Here is a 24,233-nt window from a genome sequence, read left to right as displayed (position 1 = left end):
AATATATATATATATATATATATATATATTATGGATGCTCTTTTTAATGCTAAAAATCAAAAAATAATAATGATAGTAATAATAACAAAAATAATAGTAAAATACATGGTTTAGAAAAGATTAAAATAAGTTAATAAATAGAAAAAAAATCCGTAATAGATTTAGTTTTTTTTAAGAAATAAATATAGTAATAATGGTAAGTAAATGAGAAGAATAAAAAAGGAAAAATGAAATGATCGTTTGAAAAATTTCACCTAAGAGAGGTAAAGAGTTACCTTTTTTAAGTGGATTTCTTTTGAATACGAAGTACGAGACGGATTTTTACCGAAGCGTCGAGATAAATTCGAACTCTAAACTTCAATACCCGTTAACTCAAATAATCCTCGCTAAAATAATAAAGAAAAATAAATCTACATAATGTTACATTTAAATCTAAGTTAGTGTAATTAGTTAATCAGCAAATAAATATCATTAAAAATTTTTATTAAGTTAACCATTAATTTAATTAATTGTTTATTCGACAAGTTATATAATAAAGTTAAATGTTAATCAACAATGTTAATTAAAATATACGGATCTAAATAGAAAATAGAAAAACAAAAAAAAATAATAAAATAAATAAATAATCCATAAAAAATGACAAAATAAATATATAAATAAGGTGATAAATTATTGGATGAATTATGAACTGCTTAAGTCAATAAATGCGTGCATATAGACATCATCATTTTATCCTGTCATAGCATGCCATATTTATCTTGCAAATGGTGCGGGAGTTCCGATGATGGGATTTCCCCGAAGAGCTTGTAGAGAAGAGTTCTTCTAGGGATATCTCTAGGTGAGAAAAATTTCGAGACTTCACCAAAGCGTTGGGATGTTCTTCGAATAATTTTTCAATAAAGACTGCCAATCTCATTATTTAAAGTAAACAAGTCATGACATCATTTTACGCTTGTATCATGTGCATACGTAAAACAGAATAAAAGACTCAGTCAGCCAATTTAATAAAAATTTTAGTCAATAAGTAGGGATTAAATCAAAAGTAGGCTATAATAGGATAACTTAAGATTAAATGGTACCGTTCGTGGAACGGGCGCCACGAAAGTGCTAACATTTTTTCGTGCGTAACCGCACTCCCGAACCCATCTCTAAAAAACGTGGATAAGTTCTCGTTCTTTCGACGGACCTAAAATTAATTTAGGACTTCGTCGATTAAAATCGGATTAATAGGTGACTAATCACATCTAGATAAAAAAGATTGGTGGCGACTCTCACACCACATTATTTTCGTCGACGTCTGGCAGATGGGTTCCCTAACCCACATGTTACGACAATGCTTTAAAGAGATAATGAGTGCGGAAGAGAGAAAAAAATAAGTTTGGTATTTTTTTATAAGGTAATTTTTTAAATTGTAAAATAATATATTTATCTAATCAATTTTTTTTCTTATTTCTAATAATTTGGTATAATCATTATCGAGAGGACTTGACAATGGTTATTCATGCTTCTTTTGAATATGACTATTTCGAATAATAATTATTTTATTAAACCAAATATAACTTTATATCGAAAATAAAAAATATATAGCTATTTCATTCTCTCCAACCAAACATGCTCTTATGATTTTACATTTACGTATTACAATAACTTGTTACAATAAACTTTACTACAATATTTTTTTCTGTAATAATATTATAATTTATAATTAATTTCATTAAATTTTTTATAATATAAGCCGTTGACAATTTAAAATTACGAAACTTATAATTTCACACCAGACCAGTCCAAAAACCTCGATTTATCCAATCAATTATTATTGAACAATTGGGTCAGACATGCTGAAGACATGAGCAGACGTGAGTCTCAAGTAATACGTCCAAACTTCTTATTGTCCTTAATTATTATAATTTTATTGTTTTTGAAAATAAAGTATTATTTTATATATTGGTAAAAAATTTTAATTTTATAAATGAAATTCTTATTTTAATTTTTTAATTACATTTTAATGAATTATATGTTTATTTTAAAAATTTTAATTGTTATATTTTTTTAAGACTAAATCACGAAAAGGCAGAAAAAATGGAACGAGGACAGCCAATTAGCAAGTATACATGTGCCAAGAAATCAAACCTTTTTTTTTTCGTCAAAAAGGTTTTAAACAAAAAATTGAAAAAACAAGAGATAGGAATGCTGACAACCCTTGTTCGCATGACGCGTGGCGATCGTACATTGCTGTGGAAGGGCATGTGAAGAATCTTTGTTTTGGGAGGGGTACGTGGCGATTTCTAAGGCAGCCCAAGAGGGTGCCTGCTTTCTATTCAAAATATTCGATTTCGTGTGTCCGCCGTAACCAGGCGGTTAAGAATGGGCGGGAAACAAGTGGCAAAGAGCAGAAAGGAAGCCAATGAGATGGGGTAAATGTGGAGGCTAATGGCAGTGAGCGCTTCATGCAACCGCACATTTGGCCGCGCGGGCTCTACTGCGATTGACGTTTCTACCCTCCACCCAGCAACAAAATATCTCAAACGCCCTCTTCCAGAAGTCGGCCTCCACCTTCCTCACGCGGCCATCAAGATTCTGTTAATTTTCGCAACGACTCAAAATCTGTTTAGTATGACTTTTTTTAATTTAAAAATTATTATAAAAAATAATAATTTTTAAAATTAAGTTAAAATTATTTAATAAATTTTTTTTATAAGTTCTTTTTAATAAGTTATAATTTTTGTTAAAATTATCATAGAAGTTATTTTTTTAGAAGGTAATATTGTAATAATTTTTAACAAATAAAGATATTTTTGAAACAAAAATAAAAATTCTCTTATATTTTTAAAAAAATAGAAGAAAAACCCATCTTTGAAGCTTTTTTTAAACTCTTTTTTTAAAAATTATTTAAAAAAATTTATTTTTTTAAAGAATTTATCAAAAGATCATGTTGGACCTGACTTTTATTTTTACGAGACAGATAAATTGAAAAAAAATTAAGCCAAACATGCACTGAATACAATATCTTACAAGCATATGTAAATTCTTTTAGAATATCTTAAAAATGAAATGAAGATACTAGTGTTATAAAATCTACTTTTATTGGGAAAAAATGCAGAAAGAGATGGACTTAATTAAGTAATTTTATAAGACATGAGGGGCGTTTATGTCCAAAAAAATTCATGTATTGAAGGCCACTTTGTCCACGTAAACAGATTCCCTGGATCCAAACTCTTCTTCCTCTTTTGATTCTTTGATCGCTTCCGTTATAGCTAACTACACTCCTGACTCCGTTCCATTTGTAGCAAACCAGATCTCACGTTCAAAAAGAAATAGTTTCTTGTTCCAAAAAGCATACACCAATCTTTCGTAACACATGATACTTAAAAAAAAAAAATGTTCACGTAATTCAGTTTCCCGTCAGAATTCAGCTGCAAAACACATTTGGACATTCATTTTTGAATCCATTCCTTTTTAGTGATCAAGCTTTCGGGTTTCCGCTTTCTCTTACGTTATCGTCTTTCGGTTTCCAATGCGATCATCGTACAATTTCTCGCTGGCATTGTCGTCTCCTCCTTTAGGTTACGGCGGCATCCATCGATGGTGGACGAAGGTACACATGAGTTTGAATAATTCTTACTTTTCCTCTGTTTTGGCTTATGGGCATTGTTGATTCTTGCCAAAGATGCTTTGACATTTAAATTTAACTTGTGGTGCATGCTTTTTCATTCGCATGCATGATGAAAAATATTAATTAAAAGATTTTTTTAATTAGTACATCTAAAATAGAATGAAATGGTTATTTGTGGGAGATAGAGAGCAAAAGAAACAGAATGAGAGGAGCGAGAGACGCATGTTAATAAGTAACATAAAGTTTAAAAAGTTTTAACACGTGCTTTTTTAGGGTAACACATGGAATTTCTATATATGATTTTTATTTAAACACATTTATCTCTAATTAATAAAAAGTATTAACCAATTTATGACTAATGTTGGAATATTAATTTCAAACTAAATGTTTAATAATTATGTCGTTATTTTCAATCTTCATGCGTTGATGAGATTGATGATCAAAGTGCTTGTGTTAATGCTAATTAATCATTAATCTGGAGCACTAATCTATGCCTATTGCTATATATCTTGTGTTTCAAAGAGGTGGGCTCCAAGCTGGGGTAATTGCGAGGATTCCGAGGGTGAGTTACCGCTGGTTTTCAAACTTTCAAAAGAAAAACAAAAAGGAGGCTTTTAAACGTGTATTTTAATTACTTTTTTACACAGTCTATTTACAAGAACAAAGTTCAGCAATTAATTAGTTTTAGAGCCTATTGATTTTGGAAAGATTTCTATATTAGGCGGAAAAAACAATCGGATACTCTAACTATTCAGATAGTTGTTTTATGCAATTCTTACCAAATGTAAATTAGCAAAAATTTTTTTGTTATTATTTAATATTAACTTAAAATTATATAAAAAATTAAATAATTTTTTATTACATTCAATTAAATTTTTATATTTTAATATTTTCATCTTTCACAATAATATTATATTAATATAACATAATAAGTAACATTTTAAAATATAACGAATAATTAACTATTAATTATAAAAATATATAATTTGATTAAATATAATAAAATAATAAAAAATTATTTTAATATAATATCTTTAATATTTGCTTAAATGTGTCTATGGCAATATTATTCTTCTTAATTTATGTTATAATTTTCCCATTGAATTTACTGTAGCATATTATAGGATTTTTTTCCAATTAATACAGAAAATCATAAAATCAAAATAAACATAGATTGGTCTCTCGATGTTAACAGGTTAAATCTACATCATGTTTTCTTTTTTTAAAAAATGATGTAAAACATGTATGCTTCTTTTATGTGAGAAAGGGAAATAGAATAAGAAGATGGGAAATTTATATGGTGAGACATGCTTGTTTAAACTTTAAAAGATTCGAATTGGTGGAGAAATCGATTGAATATTAGCATAAGTACATCATATTAGAAAAGCACTGAGACTCTGCAATATACAGGAGTTTTAGATGCTTTTGGATTCTTACAACATTCTGGGAAACATTCATATATTTCCATTTAAATAGAGCAGATTGCGAGGATATCCTAGTCTTAGTTCTTGGACATGGCGGTATTTTATTACAGTGTGGGGCTTAACAACCGGCTATTCGTTGAATTGTAGCAAAGTAGTGAGAGGGCGACGGGGATTTTCAAGTATGGAGGATGCTTAATTTGAAACGTTAGAAGTCTGAAAGCTGCCGTAGAGATCAACAAGATAGCGTCTTTTCTTTACAGGTACGAGACAAAAACTTTTGTTCTCTCCTCTTTAGGACTCATTCTTCCTATCCCGTCTCTTCTGAGTTTTAACCAAAGTACCTGCCTTATTTTCGACATATTCTCCCTTTTATTTTGTATCACAACTACTTTTTTCTACCCTCAAATGTTCATACATTCCATGCACGACTAGCAAATATCATTCTTTATTTAGTTGGCAGATGGCTATGGGTGCAGTGTGGTGTTGTTTTTGTTTTTCTTCTTTCGATTTACAACCAATATAGGAGTACCTCAGAGTTCAACCCTGCTTATTTTTTTTGCTAAACCTGATTACCTGAATATTTGCAGCTAATATAGAGGAAGATGCAGAATGGGTCTGAGCTATTTGAATTCGAATTGAAATTTTATCAACATAAACCGTGCATGAGATCATCCAAAAATATAGGGTAGATTGAAGTAAATGATGGTTTTTGTCCTATTGGAGTAGTTGAAGTCTGGGAGATTCAAACTAACGAGGACACCATTGATTTCATCGATACTAGTGTCTTGTGGCATGTGGTGTCCACAAAAAACCGTATTCAAGTATTGGGTCAAAGTTAAAAGTGCAAAATGTGTTTAATCGACCAACATTTGCCATGTAATGAAACTAGATGACAAAAGCATCGTCTACGGTCTAAAGGTCTATGGTCTATGGATAATGGGAACACAATCTCGTATATAACTAGGCATATGGCCAATGACCCAAAAACACCTCCACCACAGTTTTTCGTGAAGTCCAACACCTATTTAGTTTGGTAATTTGGCTACTACAGAACAACATTGATGCATCTTAGAACCTTGTTGCTACCAACGGCTGGTTTCATAGATCTTCACACAGGGTCCTTATAATGTTCGTTACCATACTCTTATTTCTTTCCAAGAAGGCTACCAACACCCCTGGTTTTCAGCTCACACTCTTCCCATGGCATAGGTTTCTTCTCTAACGAAGGTTGGTTATTTTTTCAGGCCAGCCAGCCTAAGGTGACAGTTTACCGCCATTAATTGTGCATCAACAACCTGATACAAAGCTATGGCATGCACATCGATGACTACCCCTACCTCTCAAGCTGCCTCAGCGGCGAAAGATGGATGCAAAGAAGAGATCAATGGCCTTCGCCGATCACACTCTGGCATAAACCTTCATAAGAGTGTAGGCATTCAAAGGTCTTATTCGGATAACCACCTCTGTTACTCTATCAATCGAATACGTGCTGCATCAACAAAACCAACCCTGAAGTATAGCCGTTCTGTTGGGATTTTCCCGACGCTCCCATTCCAAATATCCAGTTCCATAATTCCAAACACTTTTAGATCATTTTTGTTTGACCTGGAGACGAGTAAGGATTTGAGTCTAGTGGACAAGGATGTGAATATTGATAAGAACTCCATGGAAAACAATGAAGAAGAGAATAAAATCAATAGAGCGAATTGGGTGAATAGGTTGCTGGAGATTCGACGTCGCTGGAATTATAAACAACTAGAAGAGGGCGTGGATGGAGTTGGGATTTATGATGAGCATGAAAGTGGCGATGGTGATGGAGACGAAGGTGGCTGTGAGGTGAACTATGACTCGGATGAAGAGGGAGGTGGAGGAGGTGAAGTGAAATATGACCGTGAATCTTTCTCGAAATTATTGGCTCGGGTGCCATGGTCCGATACCAAGCTTTTTTCTCAGCTCGCCTTCTTGTGCAACATAGCGTATGTTATACCAGAGATTAGGGTATGCATCTTTCATATTTCTGTTTCACATGACATGTTTCTCCCAATTGGTCAAGTTTTTGATGTTTAGAATTTAGAACTATTCTTTGATTTCTGTCACTACCCTGCATTATATGTCTGGTCTTGCAATTATATGTCTAGCATCAAGTGTTTGGAGTAGTCTTAAACATTACTTACTAAAATTTAAAGCTTTATATTCCATCCTAAACATCTGTATCAGTAAAGTTTCAAACCAAATCAATCGATTATTCTTGCACAAAGAGTAACTTCATTCTAGGAATATATATGTAGGAAAAGGATTTAAGAAAACATTATGGCCTACGGTTAGTAACATCGTCCCTAGAAAAGAAAGCAGAAGCGGCTACAATCAAAGCAAAATTAGATCAGGACTCTACTCGCGTACCTGTTGCTGCCTCAGAAAATACTGAATCGAAGTCAGTAAAAGCTGAGGGATCAGAGCAGAAGCGCCCAATCCGCTTATCTGTTGTTTATGAAATTGCTGCTTCAGCTGCATGCTATGTTCAGTCACGGGCAAAAGGCCTATTGTCCCCTGGCTCTAAGTCACAGGAGGATGCTGGTGGCACGGATTCATGCAGATGTGGAGACCAGCCAGAAATGGAGGGGGAGAATTCGCCCCGAATATATAACTCAGAGGTGGCTGCTTACGTGGCAGCATCAGCAATGACCGCTGTCGTTAGAGCTGGGGAGAGGGAAAAACAAGAGACAGCAAAGGACCTTCAGTCGCTAGACTCATCGCCTTGTGAATGGTTTGTTTGTGATGACTTAAGCACATATACCCGCTCTTTTGTAATTCAGGTAGAAGTTGAATACTTTGTCATTCATTTCATTTTCCGTTGATAGGCCAGCATTTACATTTACCAAGCAACAATTAATCCGATATAGCAGCTAATGCACAAATCATCATATATCTTATGCTATTATAATTCAATTCAGAACATTTTGTTCTAAGACAAAATCTCACGAGGAAAGATCAAATTATTGAATCTTGAAATCTCCTAGATTATTTATTGATATCTGCATCTATGATCTAATTGAACTTGAGTTGCAGGGGTCAGACTCTCTAGCGTCATGGCAGGCAAACCTTTTCTTTGAGCCTACTAATTTTGAGGTGAGCTTAATTGCTTGAGTAACAAGTCTAAGAACTCCGAATGAGAACTCCTTAACCTTAATGGGAGACTTAGAAGAGTTACTGTAAATCTAACATCTATTATTCTTTTGTAGGGAACCGATGTGCTTGTTCATAGAGGAATTTATGAAGCTGCAAAGGGCATTTACGAACAACTCATGCCAGAAATTATGGACCATCTGAAGAGGCATGGAGATCGTGCAAAGCTTCAATTTACCGGTCATTCCCTTGGGGGTAGTCTTTCTCTTTTAGTTAACTTGATGCTGCTAACTAGGAAGGTTGTAAAGCCTTCTGCTCTTCGACCAGTTGTCACTTTTGGCTCACCGTTTGTGTTCTGCGGAGGCCAAAAGATACTAGATGAATTGGGTCTAGATGAGAACCATGTTCATTGTGTGATGATGCACCGAGACATTGTCCCTAGAGCCTTCTCCTGCAAATATCCGAACCATGTGGCTGTTGTCCTCAAGCGTTTGCCTGGTTCCCTCCGATCTCACCCCTGTCTGCTTAAAAATGTAAGTACTTCCTTAAACGCTTCTTATCAAAATAAGAATCATGCGTAGTTGCAGCAAGTGGGAGATGTAGACTTCCCTTTTAATCATATGCAGAAATGTACTTGAAGTTAAGATTTTGATTGGAAAAATAGCTTTTACGAATATGATCTTTCCACTGCTAGGCTAACTCATTCATTTTTTTGTTAATGCAGAAACTTTTGTATACACCACTAGGCAAAGTATTCATTCTCCAACCTAATGAGAAGTTATCACCTCCGCACCCACTAATCCCTCCAGGAAGTGCTCTTTATGCTCTGGACAATACACATTGTGAATACTCCACGAAGGCCCTTAGGGCCTTCCTTAATTGCCCCCATCCATTGGACACTCTCAGCGATCTTACAGCCTATGGCTCAGAAGGTACTATTTTAAGAGATCATGACTCCAGCAACTACTTGAAAGCAGTTAATGGGGTCTTAAGGCAAGACAAAAGGGTGGATGTCCGCCGGGCGAGGATACAGAGAAGCTTATTGTGGCCATTGCTTGTTTCGCCATCTCCCCACTCATGGAGCCATGATAGAACTTTAGAGAGCAGCATGTTATCAAATAAGGAGATAATGACCGGTGTGTGAACTCTGAAGACTTCTCCATGGTTGCTCCATAGATATACAAAAGATGTTGATAACACATAGCAGAGTCTGAGCTTTTTTCTTTTTCCTTTTTGTCCCCCTTTTTACCATAATGTAATGGCAAATACAAAATCCAAGGTCAAAATCCAGCATCTCCAAGCCTCCCTCCCCTGATTTTTATGATATTGAAAGAGAAAAAAGAAAGATAAACCCTTGTAAATTCACTGAAATTATAGTCTTTTGGCTCTGTCTCCATGTTATTCATCACGGGCTAACACTGTTTAAGTGTTAATGAAATGTCAATGTTCTCTTGTCTTCACTCGACGCTTTGTTTTTCTTTTTATTCCCAACACAGTGCAAAAGAGTGCATCAATGCATCACTAATAAGAAGAAACCTAAACTAGGCATAAAAGAGAAAAACTAAACCCAAAAAACAAAGGAAATAAAAAGAAACAAGCTTAACCCTAAACTTACTACTAGAATTACAATTCCTTTTCTTTCTTTTCCCTGTCTTCTTGTTGTAATAACATGGCAATGCACCAAAGATTTTGCTGTTTGATGTATGAAAAGAAGTTTTAATGACAAGTTAACAAAGTGAATAACCTAGATTAGGCTTTTTGTTATCTTAATTACGAGTTTAATCATGGGAGTTGGTTTACACAAGGAGGGAAATACTGCAAAAGATGCAAGACTAGCTGACCCATTCTTTGAGTTAGCAGGCATTACCGGCCCAATGCTATTAGGCCTACAAATCAGCGGGCCTAAGGTTTTGTCGACAGGCCAGACTAATTAAAGAAGAGTGCAGAAATTTTCTTTTAAATAATTTTTTCTATTTTCAATTCGTCTTTTTCTGTTCTCTCTTCTCTTTCTTCTCTCTCTCTCTGCCAGAGATTCTATCATCCTCTTCCTCTCAATTAAATTTCAATTTTTTTTTTCTTAAAAAGAACCCTCAAATGCACAAACTTCCTCAACGTCAAACAATTACTATATCTCTATCACGCCTCCACAATCCCTTATTCTTGTAACCAAACGGACCCCCTTCTCTTCCCCCCTTCTGTTTCCTTTCTCTGTCTTTCACCACCAGAAACCTAAATAAGCATTCTTTTGATCCTCTACAACCCTTCCTGTTTTCACCATTTTTACATTTCTCCCCAATCTTTCTCTTTACATTTTGCTATTTGGTCCTTCTTGGCCTTCCTTTTTTGATTCGCCGACACTTCCCAATTTCCAGGATTGGTGCAGTTTCTATTTAGGGTTTTTGATAATCTCACGGCCCCATTGTTTCCCATTTTGCTGACCCTCTAGGGTTTCCTTATTCCTTTTTCTTTTTTCCAGTTTCATATTTTTTATTTCTAGGGCTTTTTATATTGAAGTTTTGTAGATTTTCTTGATCGAATAGAAAAGAAAGGAAAAAACTTACATCCTTTTATCATTTGACCTTGGAAGTTTATTGGAATATCCCCTTCGTTTTGGCAGTATTTACTGTTCTTGCCATTTTATTACTTCTAAAACGTTAACATACTCTAGGGTTGTTACTTTATTAGTTAAAAAACAAAAAACTAAAACTAATTTCAAAGTTTCTTCCTTTTTTTTCCCCTTATCGTGGATTTACTAGGAAAACCGTACATATTGAAAAACAATCCATCTTTTTTCTTGGATTAGTTTTTTTTTTAATTTTTGAAATTTATTTTCTTTGTTTTCGGTTGCCTTGTGCCGGTTGGGAGGGTTGAGAAAGTTGTTAGGGAGGAAAAGTGGTTTAGGATTGTATGGAAGAGAATGAAGGGTGGGCGGCGCAGCAGCCACCGAGCGAGCTATTGCCGAACGGTTTGTTACCGAACGAAACCGCCTCGGTGATTCAGATACTTGATTCGGAGCGATGGATGAAGGCTGAGGAAAGAACCGCTGACCTGATTGCCCGCATTCAACCCAATGCACCCTCGGAAAAGCGCCGTAAAGACGTCGCTGAATATGTCCAGGGCCTCATCTGCCAATGCTTCCCTTGTCAGGTCCAATTGAATGCCATTTTGTTATAATTTCTTTCTAAATGGGTGCCATTGTATGAGATGGAATTATTGAATAGATGTGTTTGACTAAATATGTTAAGGATGGATAAGTGGCACTCATAGAAAGGATTAACAAGTTCGATCTTTACATTTCATGTTCAGGTCATACAGTGAAGGGATGAATGCTACTTATATGAAGTTTTTAACTTTTTATGGAGTAGCGTATTGAGTTCATCAATCAATTTTAATATCGGTTGCTTGCTTGCTTGTGATTATTTTTGTTGGACAGGTGTTTACTTTCGGGTCTGTGCCCCTCAAGACATATTTGCCTGATGGGGATATTGACTTAACGGCCTTCAGTGAGAATCAAAATTTGAAGGATACATGGGCTCATCAGGTTCGCGATATGCTGGAAAATGAAGAGAAAAATGAGAATGCTAAATTCCTAGTAAAAGAAGTTCAGTACATTCAGGCTGAGGTAAAGTCATAATGAGACGCCCATTTCTTTGCAATTCTTAGGCACCTGGCATTATGTCTTTTCTTCTTAGGATCTCTTATTTACCATTCTATCAATGTTTCTGTATCTTTTCCCGCTCCAGATTTCTTTGATTAAAGTTTGCACATTTGTGACACTTGGTAATATGCTGATTCATTTGTTTGTGGGGACTCCTTATGTTCAGTTGTATTCTTCCTACTTTTCTTAATGTGTCTGAAGTGTCTAGCATAAAACTAGTTGTAGAATTCTTCCACACATTTGCTTAATGTTATTATCTTAATACATAAATTCATTTTGATATGTTTTTTTCCCTTCTCATATGTTTTCAGGTTAAGATAATAAAGTGTCTTGTAGAAAATATTGTGGTAGACATTTCATTTAATCAGCTTGGTGGATTATGTACTCTTTGTTTCCTTGAAGAGGTTAGTGCTGCAAAACCTGCCACTGCATGTTTGCATTTGTTTTTGTAGTGGTAGATCTTTTTGGAATTTGTGTAAGTTTAAACCTAACTTAATGTCCATGTTTGTAGGTTGATCTTTTGATAAACCAGAATCATTTGTTCAAACGTAGCATCATATTGATAAAGGCATGGTGTTATTATGAGAGCCGTATATTGGGTGCTCATCATGGACTTATCTCAACTTATGCCCTGGAAACCTTGGTTCTTTACATATTCCATGTTTTCAATAAGTCCTTTTCTGGACCACTTGAGGTGGTTATGTTTACCTTTCTATTTTTTTATGCTTTTTGCATTTGAGTCTGTTCATTTGTCTGAACTTTTTTTCCTTTTTATGTGTAGGTCCTGTATTATTTTCTTGAATTTTTTAGCAAGTTTGATTGGGAAAATTTTTGTGTTAGCCTTTGGGGTCCTGTTCCAATTAGTTCGCTGCCAGACATAACAGGTACCACAATTTCTGGAATATCTTCTGCTAAGCTTTGAACAAGAAGCTTCCACTTACAGAATGTATCCCAGTTTTCTAGTCATAATTATATTGTTTGAAATACTTTTTTGCAGCGGAACCTCCTCGAAAAGATGGTGGAGAGTTGTTACTTAGCAAATATTTTCTTGATACTTGTAGTTCAAGATATGCTGTTTGCCAAGAAAATCAGGGCCAACCCTTTGTATCTAAACATTTCAATGTGATCGATCCTTTGCGTATAAATAACAACCTTGGACGTAGTGTTAGTAAAGGTAGCTACATTTATAACTTTTTAGTGGTTACTTCTTGTACTTTTTGAAGTTTCTCTGCATTTTTTGTAAGCTTTTTTAAATTGTTTGGCAATTCCTTGTTGTTGCATCTAGTACTATGGCCACATGCTGTTGTTGTTTATAAGTCTCTATCCTTGACATAACTATTTGATATATTAAATTGTCCTTTTGAAGAGATATGCTGCAATGAACTTTGAAGAGAATCGCATGATTAAGAAATTTTGAAAATATTGAACTTTAATTGGTAGAAGCAAGGTGAAGAGACTGTTAAATGGAGGGAAGGAAGGTGATAGCGAACAATTAGAGTTGTAGATTTGTTTATTTCTGCACAATTTTGGCACTTATTGGAACCTTATGTGATTAAGCATGTCAGAATCAGATTTGGATACTATTTTAATTTCTACTTGTACAACAATGTAAACCTTGTTTTTCACAGTTTTACCACTTTTAGAATAATTGAGTGTTAATTTTTTGGTTGGCTGTATGCACTGCTAATAATAGGTTTTCTTGGCTGTTTGCACTTATAAATTTCTACATGTACAACTATGTAAATATTTTCAAAAGTTTTACTGCATTTGGAATAGTTGAGTTGTCAATTTTCTGGTTGGCTCTATCCGTTGTTAATAATAGGTTTTCTTGTGCATAAATAATATACTTTCCTCCAGGTAATTTCTTTAGGATTCGCAGTGCATTTGCATTTGGGGCTAAAAAGTTGGCAAGACTACTTGATCCCAAAGAGGACCTATATGATGAAGTAAATCAATTCTTTATGAATACATGGGAAAGGCATGGTAGCGGCGAACGCCCTGATGCACCAAGGAATGATCTGTGGCGCTTGGGATTGTCAAATTCCGACCACACTCATGGATCTAAGAATGTCAGGAACAATTCAAGCAGCAAAGTAAATGATATGTCCTCAGGGCATGAAACTCAAGCCGAAGGAGCACAAGGATTGTGTGGTGTTTCCTCACAGCATGTTAATTATCCATCAGAATGCACAAGCAAGATTAGTGATGTATCAACTGCTTCTCGTGCTCAAAGCCAAAAGAGTTATGGTAGCATGAGCAACTCAAATACATCTGACCAGGTTAGACGGGATTCTAATTCCAATCAGAATGTGCATAATGATACAGGGCAGAGAAATTCTAAAGCAGAGAATATTGTAACTGATGTTCAAGGAAGATATCTTTTTGCAAGGACACGTTCTAGTCCTGAGCTTACTGAAACATATGGGGAAGTTGCTTCTCGAGGAAGGCGGAACCGAGTGCCAGAGAGTGGGAAAACCCACATTGCTTCTATGAGGTCAGATAATAACGGGAGGAAGAATATGGAATCTGATATGACAGCAAGCAATAACATTAAGTCTTCATGTGATGATCCTTCATCTATTAGGCACACTTCAACCCATCAAAGCATTGACGCTACTGCTGATCCAAATAGTCTATTAAATAGTTACCAAGATGATTTAGGCTTGGGAGCTATGGGTCAGGACTTTTCCTCAATTCCAGGTGCACAAGGAATGCATCAAGAAGAGCAAGATCTAGTGAACATGATGGCATCTTCTACAGCTCATGGCTTTAATGGTCAAGTTCCTATTCCGCTAAATTTAGCTGCAGGTCACTTACCTTTTCCTATCCAGTCCTCAGGTCTTGCAACAATGGGTAACAATCAGAGAAATTTGGGTGGAATTGTTCCTACAAATATACATATGTTTCCCCAACGCTTGGTCTCTTCTCCTTTGGCCCATTATTTTTCTGGCATTGGATTAGCTTCAAATCCAGAGGATTCAATTGAGCCTGGCAGTGAAAATTTTGGTTCTTCAGAAATGAATCCAGGGGAAGCAGAACACGAGTTATGGCATGAACAAGACAGGGGCTCTAGTGGAGGTTTTGATCTTGATAATGGAAGTTTTGAAATGCTTCAGTCAGATGATAAGCAGCTGTCAACTTCAGGTGGCTATAATTTTGATCCTTCATCTAGGGTAGGCAGCTCTGGTAGTTCTACTAAAGTCCAACAGAAGTTTACTAAAGAAACTCGAGGGTCAAATAGGGAAGATCATGTAGATGTTTGCCAATATCAAGATAACAGAGGTAATGATGTTTACTTTGATGAAAGAACGGCAAGTTCTAGATCCATGCCTGCTTCACATAGTAGTTCACTCAGAAGTAAAACGTCATCAGAAAATTCTTGGGAAGGGTCATCAGCAAAGGTCTCTAAGCCAGCTAGGGAGAAACGGGGTAGGAAAACTGCTGCTTCTGCGCTTCCCTCTGCTGCATGTGGGAAAGGTAAAAGTGTATCTGAACATTCCTCTCAGGCAGGCGATGATGGCAGAGACTGGAATCTACCCCCAACAGTGGGCACTGAAATGGCAGAAAGAACTAGTGGACCTCAACCAGTTGGTTCTTTGCCTGTTCCAAGGCATCAAATGCCTGGATTTGAGGCAGCTCAGACTAGTGGCTCAGATTCACTGATACCCATGGCTCCAATTCTTTTAGGTCCAGGTTCAGGGCAAAGAGCTATGGATAATTCCGGAGTTCCTCCCTTGGCCTTTACAATAACAGGTCCACCAATTCCATTTTTCTTGTGCCCTGTGTACAACATTCCAGCAGAAACAGGAACTCCAGATGCATCAACAAGCCATTTTAGTTGGGATGAAGGTTTGGATAACAATGATTCTGGTCAAAATTTTGATTCATCTGAGGGACTTGATCAGTCTGACGTGTTAAGTACTTCTAGTTCTACAAGAAAGGTTGCATCTCTTAAGCCATCTGAGCCCAAACGTGACATTCTTAATGGTGACATTGCTAGCCATTGGAAAAACTTGCAGTATGGACGGATTTGCCAAAATTCACGATATCATCCACCTCTGATTTATCCTTCATCTGTTATGGTGCCACCTGTCTGTTTACAAGGTCATTTCCCATGGGATGGTCCTGGGAGACCTCTCTCAACTGATGTAAATCTCTTTTCTCAACTTATGAATTATGGGCCCCGTGTTGTTCCTGTTACTCCATTCCAATCTGTTTCAAATAGGCCTGCTAGTGTATACCAACGGTATGCTGATGAAATGCCAAGATATCGTGGTGGTACTGGGACATACCTGCCAAACCCTGTAAGTCACACATTGGCAATCTGTAATGAGCCTGTTTTACTCTGCCCTTGAACTTTGCGTGGTTTGGAGAGTAATACGGTTACATGGTTTTGTTTTCCGTTCTCCATTAATTGTTTATGCACTGTTATAGTGGTCAATCATTTGAAATGCAGTGTTATATTGATCATAAGATTATATGATACTGCATTAGTCTGTTTCATCAGTTATTGGCAGTGATCTTAATGTTGTTTAGCTCTTCTTTGACATTTAACCTTGAGCACTAAAGCCTTCAATAACTTTTGTATATGATTTTTCAACTTCAGAAAGTTCCAATGAGAGAACGCCATTCCACAAATACAAGGAGGGGAAAATATAATTACGATAGAAATGACCATCATGGTGATAGAGAAGGAAGCTGGACTGCTAATTCAAAGTCACGAGCTGCTGGGCGCAGCCATAGTCGCAATCAAAATGAAAAATCAAGGTTCACGATTGACCATTTGGCAGCTGTTGCTGGTGAGAGCAGAGCTGAGAGGCCTTGGAGCTCACATAGACATGATTCATTTACTTCATACCAGTCTCACAATGGACCAGTCCGCTCTAACTCTTCACAAAGTAGTTCTGCCAGCATGCCATATGGCATGTATCCACTGCCAGCCATGAACCCCAGTGGGGTATCATCTAATGGACCTACCATTCCGTCTGTGGTCATGCTGTATCCTTACGATCATAATTCTGGTTATAGTTCCCCTGCCGAACAGCTCGAGTTTGGCTCCCTTGGACCAGTGGGTTTTCCAGGCATGAATGAAGTATCACAGTTAAGTGATGGAAGCAGCTCAGGTGGGGTATTTGACGAGCAAAGGTTTCATGGTTCCTCTGCTCAACAGTCTTCACCAGACCAGCCTTCTTCACCCCACCTTCAAAGGTAATGTCTTCTTGTTCTTCTGAGGTAGTTTCTTTACAAGACTTACTGAAAGCAGTCAGCCTGAAAAGTATCCTGCATCCATACTATTGTCCAACTGCCATTGCTGGTCTAGCAATACCGTTGATGGTGTAGTAATTTCTATGGCCCAACTTGAATGAGCTGTGTGGAAATTGCTGCCTGTTCCCCCACCTTCTCCTACCCTGACATAATCTTCTGCTGCCACCCTCTTCCTGGCTGGCGCTCTCCTCATAATTCTGGTGGGTTGTCTGTCAGTCATAAACCATAACTAGTGGTTATATCATATATGGCAACAAAATTGAATTTAAAATTGGTTCATAACCCTCACTTTTTAAATTTCTTGCTTTAATATTCTGATTTTTTCCTTCATTTGTTTCAATCGGATTGTTTTATGATGCTCTCATTTCTTTATTGTAACAGGGGACTTTGATTTTATTGCCAGATCAGTGGCCCATGAGAATTATCAATTGAAAGATGAGGATTTCCCACATCTTGCTTTTCCATTTGAGGGAAGAATTGATGGTGGGAGAACCTACAATGAGAAAAGCTCCCATTAACCAGGCTTTTTTGTTCTCAACTCACTAATGAAAGGAAGAATTGAATTTTCTGATTTAGTGATTCTTAATGGTTTTCTCACAAGATGGTCAGAAGTGCTTCTTGGCTTGTACTTGTATGTACACTATGAATGATGAAAATCATTTTCAAAATTGCTCTGTTTTCAAAGATATAACAGAGTAATGGTGAAAGGAATGCAGGACTCGGAGGCAAGAGAATTTAAACTTAGGGTTCTGCACATTGTAACTGAAATAGGAACTCCTTAGGATTAGAACTGAGTTCTATCATTTTATAAATTGCAATGATCAGGATTTTCTTTCCCACATTGTAATAGGGCTTTTCATTTTTGATTTATAATTTCAGTGTATAAGCTCGCTTTTGTTAACTTTCTTTGTGAAAGTTACAGTGTATCGATAACATTGCCATGGTAAAAAATGAGTTGCTTAGAATTACCATTTTTCAAAGCAAGAAACCAGATGTCAGATGTGCTCATGTTATTATTATGTCTAGTACTCTTGCTGCATGCATGACATGTTAGTATTGATGTGTTCTTGCCCTAGATGAATCTTGTTGGTGGATGAGCAGGTTCTGGGGTGCTTCAGTTGATCAAGCTTCCAACAGAACATGATTTCTTTTGGAAGAACCACACTGTATAAAATGATCGATTAGTGAAATATGATGCTAGAATTTTCTTTCTTTTTCTTCTTTTAATTTAAATATTTGCCTGTTAAGATACGTTTCTTGTCCAGAAGGATTGATGCGTGGTGGGCACCTAAAGGCTAAAAGTTTTGTTTTCTCTAACAAACCTGAAGGCCTAGACGCCGAGGGAAACCAGAATTCTGTAGAATTTTCTTACAATTTACGTTACAATTCCATAAAGAAACCAAATATCTTTGGGGATTATCATATTGTATGATACCGTTTAAATTGCGTTCTTCTTTTTCCTCTTTTGGGAAGAAGGTTAATAGAGTGTCGACTCTCAAACTTTGCCCATTTTTGTTGCCTTTCTTAATGGAGATCATTGGGTATCTTGTGCTCCATGGCATTGCTATGAATTCAGCTGTCGTCAGTGCTGCAACGACAGCAATAATGTTGATTGATCCAGAAATGAGATTAAAACGAAGGGACTAAGTCTTCCTTACCCTCCCCGGGGTCTTAGCCTTCTTACACTTGCCTGGGAGCAAGGCTGAAACTTGGTAGAAGGGGGATAGAAAGATTACATTTCTGTCAACCGACAGAAGCAAACTAATGAGACACATTAATCTGAATACAGCACTAAGAAAAATTTGAAGACAATGTTAATAATTTCTTATATCTGGTGATCTGCAAAAGGAATTTCCTACAATCATCCTTCTATAGGAACATTCACGGGTGATGTGATGAACTGACAATTGATGCGATTGAATCACTGGTTAGCTCCAGATTTACTTGGAACGCAAACCAGGGATATTCCTTAGGCCCATCTTGCTAAGGACGAGCTTGGGAATTGGAGGAGGGTTGTCGAGACCCATGCTTCTGCTGAACTCGTTTGCAAGCTCCACAAGTCTATACTTATCCCTGCCTACGTTCTTAGTGGAATTGTAATAACCAAGCCATGCCTGATATGCTGCTTCCTTGTTCTTCATCTCAACATTGGAAAGTGCCCGTTCCACCTGTTCAATCATATTTTAGCACCATGAAATATTTTCCCGGATATTCACTTGCCAATGTATATAAACTTTTCACATAAAATCAAGCAATCTTCATGTTAGTTAATATGCTGCAAGGAAAATGACGATGGGAATAGAAAGCCTTAGGAGAATACAACACAGACCAAAAACGAAGGAAAATTCTACTTAAAGCTCACCTTTTTCTTTGTGTCTGGATCCACTGAGGGCAAATGAGCCTTTGTTATTGGCAAATCCTTGATACTAGACACAAAGTATTCCTCCCATGGTGCTAGCAAGAGTATACCTTGCCCTTCTTTACCCTTACGCCCAGTTCTACCTAGCCGATGTATATACTGTTGTCTATCAGCTGGCAAGCCCACCTGTAATGGTAAAAACGACATTGTAAAATAAAACAGCCAACTGCGAAGACAACTATTGTACTCTAGAAGGAATATACATTGAAGAAAGTACAGGAAAAGCTCTAGTTGAAGAATTTGTCTTCCTCCTAAAATTGAACAGGACATTGCACATATGAATGGTTTGAAAGGGATTTTTAAAGAAACAATGCACTTGGATACTTGCTGGGATTTCAGACATGGCAAGCAAAATACCTCATTCCACCACAGATTTTGAAACATATCACAAAATTTTCCCACTAAAAGAACTGGGACAAAAGGGACCACTTACATCACCACAGAAAAATAACACCTTGTTACCTGTATGACAAGTGTAACATCAGGATAATCAACCCCACGAGCAGATACATCAGATGTCACAAGAATAAGACCTTTTGACCTGCGGAATTCATCAGATACCCTGGTTCTATAACTCTGTGGTTTTCTTGAATGTATCTCTCTAACATTCAGGTTCAGCTCTCCAAGAAGGTCAGCTACCAGTCTTGTTACCATAGCAGTAGTGCAGAATACAAGAACCTGCAAAAATAGGCCGCTATATTACAAATTTTGTCCAAGGATCAACATAATGATGAGCAATATAAGGTGCACGATAGCATTATGCGACATTTGGAGAAAAACACATTTGATATTAACCTCTGAGATTAGACAATTCAAAGATGAGGCCAACACTATCTTCATTTTACCGGAGGCTTTGGAGACACGAAAAATAAAATTTCTTTATGTGGAACTTTCTAACTAATAATCTGAAGCAAAGACCTGTAAAGTAAAATTGCACCTTGTAGTCAACATCATCTGCAATATGTTCTTTAAGAAGAACATACAGTACGGAAAAATGCTTGTCTAGTGGAGCAACCATGTGCATTTGTCTGACCTGAAAATTCCAAAATTTAAGTAATTGAGACACCAAGAAAATTCCATGTTACCCAACAAATAGCTGGGTGCAAAATCTACCTGTGAATGAGTCTCCTCAGTGCCTTCTAGAACGGTATTGATGAATTCATGATCTCTTCTCAAAGCAATGTGGCAGATTTGACGGACCTTCACACCAATTAGTAACTTCAGAATATTCTTCAAATTTGTAAAACACCAATAGCCAATACACACAAAGGATAAAGATAGAAACCTCTTCAGGAACTGTAGCAGAAAATAATAGTGTTTGCCGTTGCTTTGGAACAGAGGCAATTATCCTTTCGATGTCTTTACGAAAACCCATGTCTAATAAATGATCTGCTTCATCAAGTACAAGGACCTTCACACCCATCAGCTTTGTCGCAAATCCTGCAGTATTCTCAATATGATCTCTGAGCCTTCCAGGTGTAGCAACAAGAATCTGAGAGTTAAATGGGAGTAATATGTAACAACATCCTACTACAACATGACATTTATATTAAATGCAGTATTAACTCACAGTGAAGACCCAGAATTTGATTGAGAGGGACCTGATGGTCCCCTAATTAGATAGGTTTAAAAAACATCTAAACTTTGATCCTTTGATCCATTGATCCAATTCAATTCTCTCACTTTCATTCCAATTGAATGATGCTCCAACAGTTTATAATGTAAATAAGGATCAATATTTTTGTTCAAGAGTTGGCCTAGTGAATTAGAAAGCAAGTATTAATTACAACAAACTCACCTGGCAAGGGTTTGCTTGCATGCGTTTTTGCTCTAAAGCAAGTCTTGTACCTCCAATAACAACTTGAACACCAATAGAAGAATGATACTTCAACAAGGTGTTAGCTTCTGCAGCAGCTTGACTTGCAAGCTCTCGAGTTGGGCATATTACAAGTACATGAATTGGTGGCCGCTTTACATCGCGATCAATAGGAGGCAACTTTGAAACAACTTCAATCGATGGAAGCTGAAAAGAAGGAACATTGCAGCAAGCAAAGTGAACAACTCCAACATATCTACTAACATGGACTATTTGGAGTAAGTTTCACTAGTTCAGGAATTCCAGCCCGCAATGGATACAAAGATGACTTCAAGTAAATTAATTATGATGCCCAGAATTGCGTTGCTAAAAGGGGCAGCAAAGTTAAAAACAGGCCATAAAAAAAACATAGAATACAACAATTTTGATTCCTTGCTTTGATACTTACTTCTTTGAAAAAGCAAACAATAATTTAGATCTTACGCAAAAAAAAAAAAGGAAAAGAAAAGAAAAAAGCTTTGTTAATTTTGATAATACGAAGGCATGCAGAGGTCAATAGAAAATAATGGGTCATGCAGCATATAATAATACCTTAGTACACAGACAAAATGCACATGAACATACAAAAGTAGCATCTTACCAAAAATGCTACTGTCTTTCCCGTGCCCGTTTTGGCCTTGGCCAGTACATCCTTGCCTAAATAAAGAAAAACAATGAGATAATGAATAAAATCAGCAGATAACCAATATGCACACACAAACAATGTACAAAATCAGTGGCAATATCATTTCAGAATTTCATGACATCAACTGATTAGCAACCTAAGGGTACAGCTCAAACCAACATTGTAGTCAGGCAAACTACAGAATATAAAGCTGAAAAGATGTAAACCACACAAATTAATTTTTTGAGGCTACCTGTTAACCATTCCAAAGATAATCGTCTAGAAACTATTGAACATGGGAATCCTAAAAATGCCCACACCTTTTGCAGCTCCCTCTTGCAGCACATTTAGCTACCCTCATCATTAACAATGACAGTGTTCGAGAGTAACAAACGAGACAATAAATTCTAAAAGGATCCCATTGTTGAAATTTGGGTTATAAATAATGCCGTAAAGGAATTAAACCTTTGAGTATAACTGGAAGAGTAGCCTCCTGTACCACGGTCATCTTCTCATAGCCAGCATCCTTAATTCCCTTAAGTGACAAGGGAGATAGTGAAGATTGATCAAATCTACGAGCATAACAAAAAATCAGACATTTAGAAAAAGCCAACGAAATCAAAATCATTTCTCACAATAGTTGATATAACATACCTTGATTCACTCAAATAAGAATCAGATTTCCCTGGTGAACTTCTCGGACTTCCAGTTTGCCTAACATCCTTATCCAATCCAAGCGCAGAACTCGCATTCTTCCTAAAAATTACATCATCTTCATCATCTTCATCATCATTAATATCACTATCTTCCTCGCTAAGAAAATTTGCAGTAGCTCTTACTACCCTCCCTCTTTCTTCTTCAAAGTCATTAGCATCATCATCTTTATCCTCCCGAAAGTTTGATTTTCTTCCCAAATTTCTCCTTCCATTTCCCATATTTCTTGAATTCAAACCCCTCTCGTTCCCCCTTCCTTTCCTTGAATCCACTTTTTTATTCTCTCTTTTTGCCCCCCGAGTTTTTCTCCTCGAGTAAGATTCCTCCTCCTCCTCATCGTCATCATTGTCTTCGTCTTCTAATTCACTATCAAACCGCTTACTGAACCGAGAATTCCTCGAAAAAGAATAGCCCGGGTTGCCCCGAGTTCCCCTCCTGTTCGATTCACGAAAATTGTCGAACTCACTCTCTCTTCTCCTCTTCACGGAACCCCTATTTCCCTCTCTATCTCTACTCCTAACTCTATTACGTGCTCTATCCGCATCTAATTCCTCGTCTTCGCTAGTGAGTCGACCACGGAACGAGTCGGTTCTCAACTCGCCGACCCAGTCACTGAGTTCTGCCTCGTCCTCGATCAGACTCTTCGAGGCACGGACATCTCCCCTGTCTTTACGAGTGAACTCGGAGCTTGACCCGGGCCTAGTTCGAAACGACCTGGTGGAGAGGCTCCGCACACCGAGATGTCCGTTAAAGCCAGGTGATAAGCCAATGAATTTGAGTTTAAAAGGGAATACCCTATTTAAAACGGGCATGGACCCGTTAGAGCCAATGGAGGCTCCAGGTCTCATAGAGGGGAAACGGGTGACCGGTAGAGACGGGCTGAGAAGACGAAGCTGTGGCAGAAACTTGATAGGCATTTGTTTACCCAGAGCTTCCGACAGCCGGGTGGCAGTGCCAGCTTTTCCAAAGTGACGGGAAATGGCGAGTTAGGATTTTCGAGGGTTTAACGTCTTTGAATGAAACGGTGATAGGGTTTTAGGTTTTTGTCATTCACTCATTTGAAAGCGAAGAAAGGGGCGCATCTAAACGACGCCGTTTTGGAGGAAAAGGGTTTTAAACATTTCTATGCGAACCCGGCCCATTTGCCCAAAATCTGATTTATCTGGGCCGAAGGAAAGAATTGAACCACTAAGTTTTAACATAGGTTAAAATGAAAATGGGTTGGGCAGGCCAATATATAACCCACCCATTTGCAATTTTATTTGTGTGTATGGTGCATACCATGCCTAATGATCTATAGAAGAAATAACAAAAAGAAAACCAAACATTGAATTGAATCGAAATTTTCCTTTCTTCCAGGCCTTGGGTTACCAAAAGGGAGCAAACAACAGGACAAAAAGACAGTCACATCGTTGATCGGAATATTAATCTGGATGAAGCTACACGCGAGGCGGCAGGCGAGGCTTATATGGTTGCTGGGTTTCTGTCCCTTGTTTGGACACACAAGAATTGTTAGTGGCTCAAACTTGAGGTGTGT

The 24,233-nt window shown here is 37.0% G+C and overlaps 3 protein-coding genes across 5 annotated transcripts; 2 read left to right on the top strand and 1 right to left on the bottom strand.

Moving 5' to 3' along the window:
* LOC18613996 lies at positions 4,922-9,611 on the top strand. 2 transcript variants are annotated; one of them, XM_018115510.1, is made up of 6 exons: positions 4,922-5,297; positions 6,282-7,035; positions 7,326-7,850; positions 8,104-8,163; positions 8,277-8,693; positions 8,885-9,304. In XM_018115510.1, the coding sequence occupies exons 2-6, from the start codon at positions 6,346-6,348 to the stop codon at positions 9,302-9,304; spliced, it is 2,112 nt and encodes a 703-aa protein (XP_017970999.1). In that variant the 5' UTR covers positions 4,922-5,297; positions 6,282-6,345. The 2 variants fall into 2 exon arrangements, with proteins under 2 accessions (XP_017970999.1, XP_017971005.1); XM_018115516.1 differs by lacking the exon at positions 4,922-5,297 and having other exon boundaries at positions 6,346-7,035; positions 8,885-9,611.
* On the top strand, positions 10,167-18,083 carry LOC18613995. Of its 2 annotated transcripts, none has more exons than XR_001928328.1 (9): positions 10,167-11,307; positions 11,594-11,782; positions 12,130-12,222; positions 12,330-12,512; positions 12,600-12,702; positions 12,816-12,992; positions 13,676-16,122; positions 16,425-17,283; positions 17,465-18,083. XR_001928328.1 is itself a non-coding variant. In XM_018122726.1 (9 exons), exons 1-9 carry the CDS (start codon positions 11,068-11,070, stop codon positions 17,472-17,474), a joined length of 4,044 nt encoding a protein of 1,347 aa, XP_017978215.1. In that variant the 5' UTR covers positions 10,167-11,067; the 3' UTR covers positions 17,475-18,083. The 2 variants fall into 2 exon arrangements, 1 of the variants encoding a protein (XP_017978215.1); XM_018122726.1 differs by having other exon boundaries at positions 16,425-17,026.
* On the bottom strand, positions 18,673-23,734 carry LOC18613994 (DEAD-box ATP-dependent RNA helicase 31). The gene is made up of 10 exons (XM_007051514.2): positions 22,637-23,734; positions 22,448-22,554; positions 21,959-22,014; positions 21,301-21,525; positions 20,788-20,994; positions 20,616-20,702; positions 20,440-20,535; positions 19,965-20,180; positions 19,446-19,628; positions 18,673-19,251 (listed from the first exon to the last, which is right to left on the bottom strand). The coding sequence occupies exons 1-10, from the start codon at positions 23,611-23,613 to the stop codon at positions 19,024-19,026; spliced, it is 2,382 nt and encodes a 793-aa protein (XP_007051576.2). The 5' UTR covers positions 23,614-23,734; the 3' UTR covers positions 18,673-19,023.

The sequence above is a fragment of the Theobroma cacao genome, chromosome 1 (assembly GCF_000208745.1).
Source record: "Theobroma cacao cultivar B97-61/B2 chromosome 1, Criollo_cocoa_genome_V2, whole genome shotgun sequence".
Lineage (NCBI taxonomy): Eukaryota > Viridiplantae > Streptophyta > Magnoliopsida > Malvales > Malvaceae > Theobroma > Theobroma cacao.
This window is presented reverse-complemented; position numbering and strand designations above follow the sequence as displayed.